This window comes from Beta vulgaris, chromosome 6 (assembly GCF_026745355.1).
Source record: "Beta vulgaris subsp. vulgaris cultivar EL10 chromosome 6, EL10.2, whole genome shotgun sequence".
Classification (NCBI taxonomy): domain Eukaryota; kingdom Viridiplantae; phylum Streptophyta; class Magnoliopsida; order Caryophyllales; family Amaranthaceae; genus Beta; species Beta vulgaris.
The window spans coordinates 44,840,546-44,857,907 of NC_079207.1; the positions used below are offsets into that span (position 1 = coordinate 44,840,546).

At 35.6% G+C, this 17,362-nt stretch overlaps 1 protein-coding gene across 1 annotated transcript; it reads right to left on the reverse strand.

Annotated features, from left to right (window-relative positions):
- Positions 1-375: 375 nt before the first annotated feature.
- Positions 376-16,352, reverse strand: LOC125498364 (protein MAIN-LIKE 1-like). Its single transcript, XM_057395775.1, has 4 exons — positions 15,849-16,352; positions 15,214-15,753; positions 756-866; positions 376-623 (listed from the first exon to the last, which is right to left on the reverse strand). Exons 1-4 carry the CDS (start codon positions 16,350-16,352, stop codon positions 618-620), a joined length of 1,161 nt encoding a protein of 386 aa, XP_057251758.1. The 3' UTR covers positions 376-617.
- Between the last annotated feature and the right edge of the window lie 1,010 nt (positions 16,353-17,362).

Consider the following 17,362-nt stretch of genomic DNA (forward strand, 5'->3'; position numbering starts at 1 on the left):
GGGATAGGTTGCGACATCGGAGTTGGCCCTGTGATATGTTGTACTTTAGGATGTGTGCGATCCTTAAACCAACTTATATAATTATCAGCAACCTCTGTGGTAAAACGAGCACGAAAAGACCCAAGAATACCAGGTTGCATCAAATGTTGTTGCCACGTTCTCCAATTTGTAATCATCGGATCATGTACACAATTATATTTATGTATATTGGATCCCCTATACACTTTATTAGGAACAAAAGGACATGGAGGTATCACTTGTACATATCCAAATTGTCTTAAAACTCGAATAGGCATATATGGCTCAGTATTGGTTCGACAGTGAATGATTCCACAATATCGCGAAATTGGAACATCTTTGCTCGGATCCCTTGTAAAGGGGGTCCAAGTAACCTACTTACATAAAATAAAATATGTTGATACACAAGTAATTTCTAAACTTATGACAAAAATAATTAATAAAATGAAAGAGTAAGTATTTGATTAACCTCATCCACCGTCATGCAATCTAACGCAGCTCTGTAAATTAGTAAATCATCATTCGTCTTTTTCATCTTTCCAGGTACCCATCTTGCAGCATATGGGGGTTGTTTCTCCCAAATTCCATTCTCCGTTGGCCTAAATCTTGGAAAATATTCATATATCCATGCCTATTAACTCAAATAACAAATACACACATCATTAAAAATTAAATACTTTAAGATAATATATAATTCAAATGTATTAAAATTCAATTAATAACCATATATTTCTTACCTGAAGTAATGTTAAACAACCACATATTTGCTTGGTTTGAAATCGTGAAGCCTTTCCGAGCTGACGATACATATAAGCTAAAGTTGCAGCACCCCAGGCATAACTACTAACCTGTTATTTCCCTAGGAACACTACAAGAGGGGGGGTGAATTGTAGGTGTAGAAATAAACGTAACTTTTTGCGGAAATTAAAACTTAAACGAATAAACAAGCTAAAGGAACACAAGGGATTTTTACGAGGAAAAACTTCTTGGGCCCAACAAGAAGAAACAACCTCGACCACTAGGGATTTTAAACTCAACACTTTCACTAATTAGGCCAAACAACTCTGTTACAACCTAATTCTAACTCGAGACACACCTTGAGTTCCTAAACTCAAGTTCCTGAGCCACTGTTCCCTTAACAGTAGTTCCTCTCAACTTCACTCGAAGTTTTCTCAGACATACAAGCTTCACTCAAAGCCTTTCTCTTACAGAACTTCACTCAAAGTTCCCTTACCCCAAAAACCAAAATACAATTGATCGAAATAAGCTTAGTGGAATTAGAGTAAGAAGGCAAAGAACAAATGGCTATTATGAGAGAATGAAGGCACTGACACTTAATAAGTTAAACTCACTTAATTACTTAGTCAGACACAATTTGGAACTTATCTAGACTTCTATATTTATAGTGTTAATCATGAAGAACGTGGATAACTGTTAGAGTAACGTTTTAGTCCATTTACCCATGATGTTCCTTCCCCTAAGGAACACGTTTTACATCATGTCCCATGATCCCATGAATTATAAATGAACGTGGAAAATGCAGCCATTACTCCTAAATAATAGGAGTTCCTTGAGCATTATCCGAAAATCAGTTTTTATAAACTCTTTTTTTCTTTAAATCTGAATTTCTAATCTTTAAGAAAATAATATCTCTGAAATAAAATCTTTCTAACAACCGGATATTTATTTTCTTGTTTTCCGAAAAATAAAATCTTTTCTAAAACTGATTTTCTTTTTAAAGCTGATTTTATCATTTGAAATTAGAAATAACTAATTTCCTATAATCTAGGCATGACTTACTCCATTATCATTTTAACCGTTACACTAATTACACGCCTAAGTCTAGTTCCTTATTAGTTTCAGTTCCTTTAACATATTTGCTAAGTGCCACTTAGTTTGTTCCTTACAAAGGAACAAACGTTCATTCTCAAATATTCTGCCACAGTTCCTTACCATTCTTTCTTTGTTCCTTTACATTGGAACTAGAAAATAAAACGTCTAGCTTCTATTATTCTTGATCCAATGCTTGCTCTAGTATCAACATAGAAACTTCTTTACTTAGCCTTTGAAATCCTCTCTTGACTTCTTCATTGACTTCGTGTTCTCCCAGTTCCTTGCATTGATACCTTAGACACCATACACTTAAATAATTCATTAGTTCACTACTTAGTTTGTTCCTTTGTTTCTTTGTCATTATCAAAACTAGGGTTCAACAATTTCCCCCTTTTTGATGATGACAACAAAGGTACAAACTTAGGAAAATAACAAATAATATAAGTGAATGAAAATAAAAACATAAAGAAGGAAATGAAAAATAAAACACAATTATGTAAGTAACTGAAGTTTGATTTTTCATTTACCTTAACCTATTTTTGATTTTTCATTTACCTTATCCAATTTTTAATTTTTTTAAGTTTATGTCCCCTTTGTCATCCTCAAAAAGGATAGACTTTGCATGAATTGATGAATTGATTTAACACCTTAAGACCATTAGGCAAGCACCATTAGTGGTTAAGTTAGAAAATCAAAGAGTAAACTTGCTCAAACATCAATCACATAATACTAGCCATTCCAAGGAAGAAATTATGCAAATCATTTAGAAACATAGACAATATAGCAAAAGTCATTGATTATATAGCACTTGTTCCATAGCAAAACAAAGAAAGAAAAGAAAAAGGAAGAAACAAAAGTTGTGTTCCTTGATGAAAGAAACAGGAACAACAAAACAACAATAAAAGAAACTAAGAAAGGGAAGGGGAAGGGTGTTCCTCAACAACTTCTTCTTCAACCACATCTTCCAATTTCGTGATCACCACCCTATGATGTAGTGCAACCTGTTCCTTCAGCTCCTCCAAAGTACGAGCCATAGTGTCCATGTTCTTTTGCTGCGCAACCACGGTATAACTCAATTTCTTCATAAGACTTATCATAGTATCAGTTTTGGCATCCAAAGTCCAATGAAGATGATTGTAAAATTTTATCATATGTTGTGCAGGAAGGCAGACTTCATTAACCCAGTTAGTATCATTCGGAGTTTCCTGTTCCTTACCCTTGGAACTAGAGGCAGATGGGGGATGTTGTGAAGGAACTGGAGAGGTTTGAGTGGAAGGCTCATTTGTTCCAGGAATGGAAACAGAAGGTGAAGGGTGATAAATGGGAGGAAGAAATGGTGGTGTGGGTGGAAGAGTTGTTGAGGTGGAAGCAAAAGGATTTGGGCCTTTTATTTCATCCTTCAACTGCTCAAAACTTGAAGGAACAGAGAAGGACGAAGGTGAAATGGAAGGTAATTTTGTGAAAGGAACAGAGAGTTTGGGAGATGGTGGGGGAGTAGGTTCCTTGAGAGTGGAGGGTACCTGTTCCTCATTATCCGAAAGGACTAATGGAGAGTCCTCGTTGGAAGGAACAGGAACAGGAGCAATTTTTCGACGAGTGCTCTTTCTCACTCTCAGAGGAACAGAGGGTTTAGGCTTAGTGGCAATGTGTTTGCGTCTCTTAGGTTTCGGTTCCTCCGGCTTAGGAACAGGGTTATCCAAGATTACATCATTATCTTCTTCTAAGTCCAGTTTGGGCAGTTTTCTTTTTCCTGAGGAACTGGAAGCCATTCTTCCTTGAATGAGAACACCTTCTTGGACAGACAATCCAAGTCCATTTAGGGTCTTCTCATTCAAGATGTTCCCTTGCTTGACCCCTATGGTGGTCGAAGCAAAACATGTAACACATATCCAAGAGACCCACTTCATTCCTCTTTTCAGTTCGAGGAATGAGTGCTCTCCAAACCAAGTTAAACAGCACTTTGTGAAGGGGAGAGAGTAGGTTATGGTTAATTTTGTTTTGGCCAGCTGTTCCTCAAAATATTCTAAGATTTTGTCTTGAGGAAAATTCGGAAAGGAAACAGTTCCTTTCCTTTTAAAATACAAATCAGTTCCTTTGCAAGGAACTTCCCATACTTTGCTTAAAGTTGCTTGATTAAACCTTATTTTTTTTCCTCTAACCTCAGTTGTGCAAGTTCCATTAGTATTAACAAAATTTGCACAGAACTCATCCATAGCTAGAGGAACAAGAGCATTATTAAAGGCGAATTCAAACAAGAATTCCATGCCTTGTTCCTTTAGAATGGAGGTTAATTCTAGAAATTCTATTTTATTAGCCCATTCTAAATCGACGCAAAAGCCCAAGACATACCTAGATTCACTTCGTTCTACCCTTTTCTTGGAAGACGAAGAAACAGTTCCTTTGGAAGGAACAGGTGCAGTTTCTTCTTCTTCCCCCTGAGATTGTTCCGGGGTTTCTTCTTCATCGTCTTCCCCAATCAATTTTCTTCTACGCATGCTCCTTCTAGGAGATTCTAATTGTTGTTCCTCTATGGGGTTTTCTTGAATTATGTCGGTTTCAAGGGTTTTAGTTGGAGATGAAGAAATTTCCATTTTTGAAGTGTCGGTTGTTTTTGGTGTTGGAAAAGGTGAGTTTCTTGAAGTTTTTGCCATGATTTATGAAGGTTTGGAGGTTTTTATGGAGTATCAAGGGTGTGATGAGGTTTCGGATTTGGTGAAGATGAAGCGTTTGAGAGGAACACGGTTTCTTTAGATAGATTTGAAGAAGGAAGTTTTGCATGTAATAGTAATTATGACACGCGGGAAAGAAATAAGCAAAAAAAAATAAAAAAATAAAAGGAAGAAAACGAAAAAAAAAAGAACCAAGATTTAATTAAACTGGTTCCCCTTATTTTTGGGATTTTATCGGATTTTTCGGATTTTTATGAATTTTAATTTTTGAAAGAAAATAAATGCTAAGGAACTTGTGCTATAGGAACAACTAATGCTACATATCAATATCCTTCATACTATGCATGTTTCTTGACCTTAGGAACAGTAAGGGGAGTATTATGTGACATTTGTGAGTTGTTTAATTTCTTTGATTCATGTTTATGTTTTCAACATTCCAATTTGCAATGGTCTTAGGCAATTAAACACAATTATTTTTAGCACACAAAGTCACTCAAATTGATTCAAACATGGGGGAATGACATAGGAACAATCACTTAATTTTTATTAAGCCTAACTCAAGCCTTAATTTTTCATATCTATCTCTTTGCAAAGGCTTAGTTAGGATATCAGCAATCTGATAATCAGTTTGACAAAACTCAAGTTTAATCAAACCTTTTTCAACATTTTCTCTTAAAAAGTGATGTCTAATATGTATATGCTTTACTCTAAGTGATGCACTGGATCTTTAGATTATGATAGCACTTGTATTGTCACAATAAATAGGAACACATTCAAAGTTTATTCCATAGTCACTAAGTTGTTGTTTTATCCAAAGCATTTGAGAGCAACATGCAGCAGCAGCTACATATTCTGCTTCAGCAGTGGATAAAGCAACTGTGTTTTGTTTCTTGGTACTCCAAGAAACTAAACTATGACCAAGGAATTGTGCCATACCTGAGGTGCTTTTCCTATTTACAAGATCTCCAGCATAATCTGCATCTGCATATCCTTTTAGTTCGAATGTATCACTTCTTGGATAGTAGAGTCCAAGATCATCTGTTCCTTTAAGATATCTAAGAATTCTCTTCACAGCAGTGAGGTGAGACTCCTTTGGATTTGCTTGAAATCTAGCACACAAACCAACACTGAAAGCTATGTCTGGACGACTAGCAGTTAGATACAAAAGTGAACCAATCATTCCTCTATATTTGTTTGATCAACACTTGTTCCTATGGAGTCTTCATCTAATCTAGTTGAAGTTCCCATAGGAGTGTGATTTATCTTTGAATTTTCGAGGCCATATTTCTTTAATAGTTCCTTTATGTATTTTTGTTGGTGAACAATTATACCTTTTTCAGTTTGTTTGATTTGTAGTCCAAGAAAGAAATTTAACTCACCCATCATACTCATTTCAAATTCATTGCTCATGAGACTTGAGAATTCTTTGCACAATGTTTCATTAGTAGCTCCGAATATGATGTCATCAACATATATTTGAACAAGCAAAATATCAGTTCCTTTAGATTTTAGGAACAAGGTTTTATCAACCTTTCCTCTTTTAAAGTTGTTTTCTAAAAGGAACTTTGATAATCTCTCATACCATGATCTAGGTGCTTGTTTTAACCCATAAAGAGCTTTATCAAGCTTGTAGACATGATTTGGGAGATTATTATTTTCAAACCAGGGGGTTGTTCAACATATACATCTTCGTTTAGATAGCCATTTAAAAATGCACACTTAACATCCATTTGATATAATTTGAATCCCATGTAAGCAGCAAATGCAATTAAAATTCTAATGGCTTCTAATCTAGCTAAAGGAGCAAAGGTGATATGATTATTAAACTATGAAGTCTAATAATCTAAGTTTTACTTCCAAGATTTCGAACAACTTATGAGAAACTCAAACCAAGATATGAATTTAATCAAGAACACTCCTGAACCTTGATTAAAGACTCTAAACACCCTTAAAATCACTCCTGAAATTAAGTTGTTTAACACTAAGTATTCAACACTCCTGAAGAATAATTAATGGTTTTCAATTGCAAGCATGCAAGCACACAATTAAAGAAGAAGGAAAATAACTCAAAATACTCTAAATTTATTGAAGGAATTCGTCCCCTTTATATAGGGTACAAGCTAGGCTAATTCAACTAGGAAAACATAACTTTATCCTACTCCTACTTTACTTTGGACTCCTAATTAGACTCCTAAAGATAACATGTACAAGTCACATGTTTATCTTTTAACAACTCTATCTTTTTAACTACTTAAACATAAAATAATAAAGATAAACATAGCAATCATAATTCTACTAGGATTCTATGTAGCAAGCAAGGAGTAATCCTAATTAGAGTAGGACTCCTCTTCACTTCCTTTCCCCCACGCCATGAGTAATCCTAAATGGATCAGGATTCCTCTTCCTATAGCTTCCATGTTAGCACACAAGCCAAGACTTGGTTCTTGTTCTTGATTTGGAACCCTAAAGTCTCCATGGTCAAGTCAATAGGCTCATGGTTAACCAACGCCTTTGCATCCATATCATTCTCCGCCTCCAAAAAAGAATTTGCCCTCAAATTCTCATCATCATAGTAAGGAGATAGATCACCCACATTGAAAGTAGCACTTACACTTCCATACTTATCTGGTAAATCAATCTTGTAAGCACTATCTCCAATGACTCCAACAACCTCAAATGGTCCATCAGCTCGAGGCATAAGCTTGTTTTTCCTTTTGCTAGGAAACCTTTCTTTCCTTAAGTGTATCCAAACAAGATCACCAACCTTAAACCTAGGTTGTTTGCGCCTCTTATTTGCTCTTGTCTTGTATTGGATATTCATCTTTTCAATCCTTGCTTTCACTTGCTCACAAGTTTTGTTGAATGCTTCTAATCTCTTCTTTGCATCCATAATACTTGTATTCACCTGGTTCACAACCAAAGCATAAGCACAACCTCCTTTTTCGACTTCATGCTCGAACTCCTTAGCATTTAGAAAGTAACTTGGTGCCTTAGGTGGTTGTTTAGGCGCCACCTGATTAGGGTTTAGAGGATGTAATCTAACCCTTTTTGAACCAACCAATACAGAGTAAACATTGGTGTCCCCTTCATGAATAACCTTCTTATCAAATTGCCATGGTCTTCCAAGTAGAAGATGGCATGCACTCATAGGTAAAACATCACACCATAAATCATCCTTATAGCTTCCAATAGAGAATGATATAAGTGCTTGTTTCTGCACTCTCATTCCAGTGCTATCATCTAACCAACTCAACTTGTAGGGTTTAGGGTGTGCCCTTGTGATTAGATTGAGTTTAGACACCACATGATCTGCAATAACATTAGTGCAAGAACCACTATCTATTATCACATTACAAGTATACTCACCTACTTTGCATCTAGTATGAAAAAGATTCTCCTTTTGTGCCATGTTAGGTGTGTGATCCATATGTAAGGTGCGCCTAAGCACTCCAATGAGCCTTGAATCATCTTCTGCAAAAGCATCCTCTTCTTCATCACCTTCCTCCATGCTTTGCTCCTCTTCAGGGATGAATTCATACTTCTCTTCATCCTATTGTAAAGCTAAGTATTGCCTCATGGTAAGAGCTTTCTTGGTAGGACAATTACTTGCTATGTGTCCTCTCCCTTGACACTTAAAACACTTTCTTAGCTCCTCAAACTTCTCCTTAGGTACGGCTACCTTAGGCTTTTCCATGTTAGTGTCTTCCTTAGGTGGAAAACTAGGCTTATTAGTTTCGGACCACTTAGTGTAGGAAGTGGTTGCTTTGCCCTTTGCATTAGAATCAAACCTAGGTGTGTATGCTCCCTTAGGTTTCTCTTCCATGTCATGTTCTTCAAACTTCATAGCTAGCGTGGTTACTTCCTCAAAAGTGTGGTAGGAAGAAACTTCAACTCTCTTAGCTATGCTTCTATTCAATCCTTTAATGTATCTTGCTATCTTGTGCTTATCTTTCTCCACTATATCACATATAAGAGCTAGTTTTTCGAACTCCATAGTGTAATCATGTACACTTTGGCTACCTTGGCTCATTGATGTAAGCTTTATGAATTGCCTTTGTTCATAATCATCTGGCAAAAACTTATCTTTGAGCTTTCCTTTTAGTTTCTCCCAACTACATAGCTTAGGTTTGTTTTTCTTAGCTCTTTGTGTATGTAAGCCTTCAAGCCAAATCCCAGCATACTTTGTGAGTTTTATGGCAGCAAGTTTGAATGTTTTTCGATCATCAAAGCCCCTATACTCACTTATCTTCTCTAGTTGGCGGATCCACTCAAGTAAATCCTCAGGTTTGCCCTCACCTGTGTAATCTTCAAGCTTTAACCCTTTATCATCTAGATATGAGGATCTTGGTGGGCGTGATTCAGCTTCATCCCTTTCCTCCTCTGAGTGTGCGCCTATGTATGACACACTATTGGGGTTGAGTCTCTTGTTGATGATGTCTGCCATAGCATCTACTTGTGCATCCTTCTTGTGGATGCTTAGTGTTATAGCATCTAGGCGTGCATTCATATCCTTCATAGCCTTAGCTAGGTCACTTAATTCGGACATAGCTAGGTTATCTCTAAGCACCTCCTACAACTTCTTTGATGTTTTTATGGATCTTGGATCCTTTTCTTTCACCAATCACTAATAATATTGTAGTACTTTGATGAAACTTTATGAAAAATCAAGAATCTTGGAAAAAAGATTGGATCTTTAAGGCTTTCTTGAAGATCTAATACTCCCCTAGTAGGCAAAAATTTTCGGCCCTTCCAAGGATGTGTCACCTTTGCTCTTGATACCACTTGATATGATTATTAAACTATGAAGTCTAATAATCTAAGTTTTACTTCCAAGATTTCGAACAACTTATGAGAAACTCGAACCAAGATATGAATTTAATCAAGAACACTCCTGAACCTTGATTAAAGACTCTAAACACCCTTAAAATCACTCCTGAAATTAAGTTGTTTAACACTAAGTATTCAACACTCCTGAAGAATAATTAATGGTTTTCAATTGCAAGCATGCAAGCACACAATTAAAGAAGAAGGAAAATAACTCAAAATACTCTAAATATTGAAGGAATTCGTCCCCTTTATATAGGGTACAAGCTAGGCTAATTCAACTAGGAAAACATAACTTTATCCTACTCCTACTTTACTTTGGACTCCTAATTAGACTCCTAAAGATAACATGTACAAGTCACATGTTTATCTTTTTAACAACTCTATATTTTTAACTACTTAAACATAAAACAATAAAGATAAACATAGCAATCCTAATTCTACAAGGATTCTATGTAGCAAGCAAGGAGTTATCCTAATTAGAGTAGGACTCCTCTTCACTTGCTTTCCCCACGCCATGAGTAATTCTAAATGGATTAGGATTCCTCTTCCTATAGCTTCCATGTTAGCACACAAGCCAAGACTTGGTTCTTGTTCTTGATTTGGAACCCTAAAGTCTCCATGGTCAAGTCAATAGGCTCATGGTTAACCAATGCCTTTGCATCCATATCAAAAGGTTTCTTCATAATCAATTCCTTCTTGTTGGTTATAACCTTTTACTACAAGTCTAGCTTTGTTTCTTACAATGGTTTCATGTTCATCTAGTTTGTTTCTAAACACCCATTTTAAGCCAATTACTTTTTGTTGTTTAGATGAAGGAACTAGAGGCCATACCTTGTTTCTTTCAAACTCATTTAATTCAGCTTGCATTGCAGTAATCCAATCAGAGTCAGTTAAGGCTTCTTCATGATTTCTTGGTTCCATCATTGATAGGAACGCATGAAATGCACAAAAGTTCCTTAACTGAGATCTAGTTTGCGTACCTTTGGATATGTCGCTGATTATGAGTTCCACAGGATGTGACTTTTGTAATCTCCAAGGTTTTGGTTGAAACTCTCTTATAGGAACATGTTGTTCCTCATGAGTTCCTTGAGTAGATGAGGAACTCTGCTCTGTTGTTCCTCTGTTAGCCTCGGTGGACTCAGTTCCTTCATTTTGAGGAACAGGAGCATCTTCTCCTCCTTGAGGAACAGGAACATCATTGATATCATTATTTTCGAATTCCTCGTTCCTTTCCTCTTTCACTTCTTCTTCTTCTTGTGAATCTGTGTTCCTTGTACTAGGTTGTGCTAACCCTATCTCATAGTCATCAACCTGTATGCTTGGATTATGTTTGTCAGATTCATCAAAGATTACATGAATGCTTTCTTGAACACACATAGTTCTCTTGTTATATTCTCTATAAGCTTTACTATGTGAGGAATATCCTAAAAATGTTGCTTCATCAATCCTTGCATCAAATTTTCCAAGATTATCTTTTCCATTATTATGCACATAATATTTGCATCCAAATGTTCTAAAATAGGTGATGTTTAGTTTCTTTCCAAAGTAAAGTTCATAAGGAGTTTTATTAATGATAGGTCTCATCATGGCACGATTAATTATGTGACAAGCAGTATTAACAGCTTCAGCCCAAAAGTTCCTTGGAAGTTCACTAGCAATTAACATGGTTCTAGACATTTCCTCCAAAGTTCTATTTTTCCTTTCTACAACACCATTTTGTTGTGGTGTTCTAGGGGCAGAAAAATTATGATCTAGGCCATTATCTCTGCTTAGGTCATCAAATTTATAATTTTCGAATTCCTTGCCATTATCTGATCTAATGTGCATTACTTTATGTCCACTTAGGTTTTGAACTCTTTTAGCAAAGACAAGGAACTCATCATAAGTTTCATCTTTACTAGAGAGAAAAATAACCCAAGTGTACCTAGAGTAGTCATCTACAATCACAAGTACATACCTCTTTCCACTTCTGCTTTGAATTCTCATGGGTCCACATAAGTCCATATGGATTAACTCTAATGGTTTAGTGGTACTTACAATCGTTTTAGATTTGAAAGAGGATCTTACTTGTTTACCTCGTGCACATGCATCACAAACTTGATCAATATGAAATTTTATAGATGGTAATCCTAAAACAAGGTCTTTTGATCTAAGTTTCTCAAGTAATGAAAAGCTAGCATGTCCTAGATGCTTGTGCCATAGAAGTGAATCATCTTCAATAACACTAAGACAAGTTAAATTGATTTGAGGAACAAGGTCTAGATCCACAATGTATGTGTTCCCTTTCCTTGTTCCTTCCAAGATAACCTTCTTAGTTTTAATGTTGATGATTAAGCATTTTTTCTTATCAAATTTTACAGTATTTCCTTTGTCACAGAATTGAGAAATGCTTAATAGATTATGTTTTAGACCTTCAACTAAAAATACATTTTCAATGGAGTGTAATGGTGACTTACCGACCTTACCCATAGCAACAATGTTACCTTTCTTATTATCACCAAATGTTACACTGCCACCTTCATAGGTTGTGAGTGAGAGAAACTTCGTTTTGTCTCCTGTCATGTGCTTGGAACAACCACTATCGAGATACCAAGTGTTGTTCCCCCTACTCCAACCTGCAAAAATCAACTAGTTGTTAGTTGAAGGAACCCCATCTTTCGTGGGTTCCTGTTCTTGACTAGGATTTGTTTTGACAACCCATTTTTTCTTACTTATTGTCACATTTTTCCCAATCATCTCAGATTTTAGTTGACATTGATTTATGTAATGACCTACCTTGCCAATACATACAGAACTTATCACTAGGTAGATCAACATATTTCTTTGTCTTGTTCCTTTTCTTGTAGTTTTCAAAACCAAGACCTTCCTTCCTTTTGGTCTGTGGTTTCTCAATCCACTTAGGAACTTTCATGATTTTGCCTCTGTTCCTTGCGACAACCAGTTCCTTTTTAAGATTACAGATCTGTTCCTTTAAATATTTTTCTCTTTATTATTTTTTCAATCTCAGATCTGTATCCTTTCAAAGGGGTTGATCTTATATCAAAGGAACTCAGAACAGGGACAAATTCCTTCAAGTGTGAAATCTCTAAATTAATTAGATAATTTTCATTTTTCAAACTTTCATAACATTCTTTGATTTTTAAGTTTTTATCAAACAAATCAAAAAATCTAGTTTCGACATCAGTTCTCATTTTCTAAAGCCATTCTATGTGTTCCTTGCAAACTTTAAGGCTTGTTTCCGTTTGTTCACGTTTTTCACGTTCATCTCTACATTCAAGAATTGCATCATAAAGAAGATCATATATTTCAGTCCTAGTTTTACCATCTAGTTCTGACTCAAGTCCATGTTGACTTACCTCAATTTTTTCTTCATCTTCTTTTTCGTCAGTGTTTGCCATGAGGCAAAGGTTTGTTGTTTCTTCAGTTGGTTGTTCCTCTTCTTCTTCCGTCTCTGAATCTCCCCAAGCAGCTATCATAGGCTTTGCGACATTTGCCTTAGAGAAAGGTGCTTTTGATTCTTTGTTCCTTTCAGCAAAGCGTTCCTTGTTCCTTTCTTTGGTTTTGTCATTTTCCCAAAGAGGACATTCCTTGATGAAGTGATCTGTACTTCCACATTTATGACAAGCAGCTTTGTTAGAAAATTTCTTAGTTTTACCTTTGAAGTTTCCATTCTTCATGTTCCTGTACATCTTTCGAAATTTTCGAACCATGAGGGCTGCTTCTTCTTCTTCAGAGTCCGAATCATCTTCATCATCTGCTTTGAGAGCAATTGATTTTGATTTGGAGCTTTCACCATATTCAGTATCAAGGTGAAGCTCATGAGTCATAAGTGACCCTGCCAGCTGTTCTAAGTTGAACTTAGTGAAGTCTTTTGTTTCTTGAAGAGCAGTGACTTTAGCCATCCATCTGTCCTTAGGAAGACTCCTAAGAACCTTTCGAACCTGTTCCTCAGATGAAATAAACTTTCCAAGAGAAGCCAACTCATTTATAATGTTAGTAAAACGAGTAAACATGTCTCGGATGCTTTCTTTGGATTTCATGCAGAACAGTTCATATTGATTCATAAGTAAATCAATTTTCGATCTTTTAACTTCATTAGTTCCTTCGTGGGTTACTTCTAGTAAATCCCATATTTGCTTTGCGGATTTGCATCCCATGATCCTATTATGTTCATGGGGTCCAAGTCCACAATGCAATAATTTAATAGCCATGGCATTTACTTCCATTTTTTCAAAATCAGATTTGTCATAATCAGAGAGGGGTTTAAGAGTTACCTCATTTTTGTCATTTGTAGTTGTGACTTCGAAATCACCAACTTCAATGACTCTCCATACCTGATAGTTTTCAGCTTGATGAATATCTCCATGCGGTTCTTCCAATAGTTGTAGTACTTCCCATTGAACATAGGAGGTCTTTGAGTGGAATAACCTTCTTCAAGTTTCTCGGTGGTATTCATTCAATAGGGTTTCCTATCTTACGTGAGTTCTAGCTCTGATACCAATTGTTATTTCCCTAGGAACACTACAAGAGGGGGGTGAATTGTAGGTGTAGAAATAAACGTAACTTTTTGCGGAAATTAAAACTTAAACGAATAAACAAGCTAAAGGAACACAAGGGATTTTTACGAGGAAAAACTTCTTGGGCCCAACAAGAAGAAACAACCTCGACCACTAGGGATTTTAAACTCAACACTTTCACTAATTAGGCCAAACAACTCTGTTACAACCTAATTCTAACTCGACCACACTTGAGTTCCTAAACTCAAGTTCCTGAGCCACTGTTCCCTTAACAGCAGTTCCTCTCAACTTCACTCGAAGTTTTCTCACACATACAAGCTTCACTCAAAGCCTTTCTCTTACAGAACTTCACTCAAAGTTCCCTTACCCCAAAAACCAAAATACAATTGATCGAAATAAGCTTAGTGGAATTAGAGTAAGAAGGCAAAGAACAAATGGCTATTATGAGAGAATGAAGGCACTGACACTTAATAAGTTAAACTCACTTAATTACTTAGTCAGACACAATTTGGAACTTATCTAGACTTCTATATTTATAGTGTTAATCATGAAGAACGTGGGATTAATGTTAGAGTACACGTTTTAATCCATTTACCCATGATGTTCCTTCCCCTAAGGAACACGTTTTACATCATGTCCCATGATCCCATGAACTATAAATGAACGTGGTTAAATGCAGCCATTACTCCTAAATAATAGGAGTTCCTTGAGCATTATCCGAAAATCAGTTTTTATAAATCTTTTTATCTTTAAATCTGAATTTCTAATCTTTAAGAAAATAATATCTTTGAAATAAAATCTTTCTAACAACCGGATATTTATTTTCTTATTTTCCGAAAAATAAATCTTTTCCAAAACAGATTTTCTTTTTAAAACTGATTTTATCATTTGAAATTAGAAATAACTAATTTCCTATAATCTAGGCATGACTTACTCCATTATCTTTTAACCGTTACTAATTACACGCCTAAGTCTAGTTCCTTATATTAGTTCAGTTCCTTTAACATATTTCTAAGTGCCACTTAGTTTGTTCCTTACAAAGGAACAAACGCTCATTCTCAAATATTCTGCCACAGTTCCTTACCATTCTTTCTTTGTTCCTTTACATTGGAACTAGAAAATAAAACGCCTAGCTTCTATTATTCTTGATCCAATGCTTGCTCCAGTATCAACATAGAAACTTCTTTACTTAGCCTTTGAAATCCTCTCTTGACTTCTTCATTGACTTCGTATTCTCCAGTTCCTTGCATTGATACCTTAGACACCATACACTTAAATAATTCATTAGTTCACTACTTAGTTTGTTCCTTTGTTTCTTTGTCATTATCAAAACTAGGGTTCAACATAACCCCTTCTAAATTCATTAGAAAAGGTAAAAAATGTCCATTCACTGCATTATGAGTCTTGTCTACAAACAATGTAGCACCAACCAACCATAACAAAAATCCTATTGCAGTATGTTTTGGATTTACATTTTGATTAGATACGTTAGATTTTACAACATTGAATTTTATGGTACCTTTCTTCCAATTTTTATTTATTTCATCCATAGACATATATAGGAGGGATGCCATGTGGGTTTTCATCAATGATACCGCAGGTCCAGTATTCTCAGTAATTAGAGGGTTACCCACTACAGGTACGTTGAGTATATAAGATACATCATGAAGAGTAATGGTCATTTCTCCAAATGGCATGTGAAATGAAATTGTTTCAGGATGCCATCTCTCAACGAAAGCTGAAATCAGAGGCAGGTTTACGTGCTCAAACATACAAGTTGATAAATGTTTTAATTGTGTTTTTGCAAGCAGAAGTTTAACATCATCTTGTTCTATAGTCCACGATGATAACTGGTCACTTCGATTGTGGCATGTCAACAAACCTCGATCCTATTGAACGAACAAACTATTATTAATATACACGAATTAGTGAATACATGAATTAAATTAGAAAAAAGAAAAGCATTAGAAGATGTGCATCTAACCCGACCAATCCGTATGTAGTGTGCAACATGAGCGCGAAAACCGGTAAGTAAATCGGGATTTGAAGGTCCTCCATCTATCCCTCTAATCAACTGCCAATCATCAATTTTGTGTACGTTTTGTTCTTCCTCATCCTCCTCCTCTATGTCATCACCCTCTACATCATCAGTATCATCATCATTATCATCAACTCGATCCTCATCATCCTCACGTTCTCTCTGAAATAGAATATCACTAAACAACATATCTTCTTCTTCAGAAATATTATCATCTGAATCATTATCAACAAAGTTAGGGATAGTAAAGTCCTCCATATGAGTTTTCTCTCGATCATTTTTACTAGCAGGGGCTAAAACTTCTTCTCTAGCTTTCACAGCCCTAGCTCTCGCAGACATTGTAACACCTTTTCGAGTTCTATCATTTTTTTCCAAGTCGACCACTATAATTTTTCTCCGATGGTGCTTCAGTGTCAAGTAATTGCCTCTTTCCTTTTCCTTTATTTCCATCTTTCTGGCTAAAACAACCTCTTTCTCTAGTACTTGACATCTGATATATCATCATAATTATAATTAAAAAGAAGTAAATGTTTCTCAAGTCTTATTGCACATAATAATACTTATCATGATCTATTTCAGAGAGAACGAATACTATGCTTAATAAAATCAACATCTTATTTCACAAATACAAAATCAACATCTTAATATTGGGGAAAAAAAGTGCGACCACCCAGATGATATTCTAGTGGGTTCCTTTGATCAATGTATACAAGTAGTGTAGATAACATAAAGAACGAAAACTCAATGTGCTATATACATCAAGTTTAGAGCAAGAAAACTTCAAAAAGACGAAGAAAAATATGAACTGTGCAAATTTCAAGTTCAGAAGACACATACAAGTAGTGTAAAATGTATACAAGTAGTGTAGCATCATGTATTATCCTGCCTATGGTGTGATTTTGGGAGGTCTAAATGTGGGTACCCTAAAACCTAACCAATTAAGTTTTGTAGACAGGCTGTTAAACTCATGTCTAAATCAAAATTTGGAATGAATAGTACTTATCATGATCTGATCAATATTGAGTTTAATCTAATCAGGTCCGATTCAACTCCTACCCACCTTTGCAAAGAGTTTCTTGGTACTCATGAATACCAACTCCAACTTTCAAGTTTCAGAATTCAGAAACATTGGTAAATTGCAAGTTCCAGAATTCAGAAGTTTGTAGTTGCTGTAAATGCAAAGAAATTGTGTCATTTAATTTAGTAAACAAACAATAAAACATGCTCTAATTCAGTAGGTAATTCGGCAAAAATACTCTAATTCAATAGTATAAGTTCTCTTCAAACAAACAATCACCAAAAATCTCATTCAAAGAACACCCAATTCAAGAATCAAATCAAATCTACAAGCAAATAATTAAAGGTTATTTCAAGAAAACTAACCTTAGGTGATGGATGATGGTGGTCGTTGCGTCGCACGAAGAGGAGGGTGGGTCGTCTGCGTGGGTCGGCGCGGCACC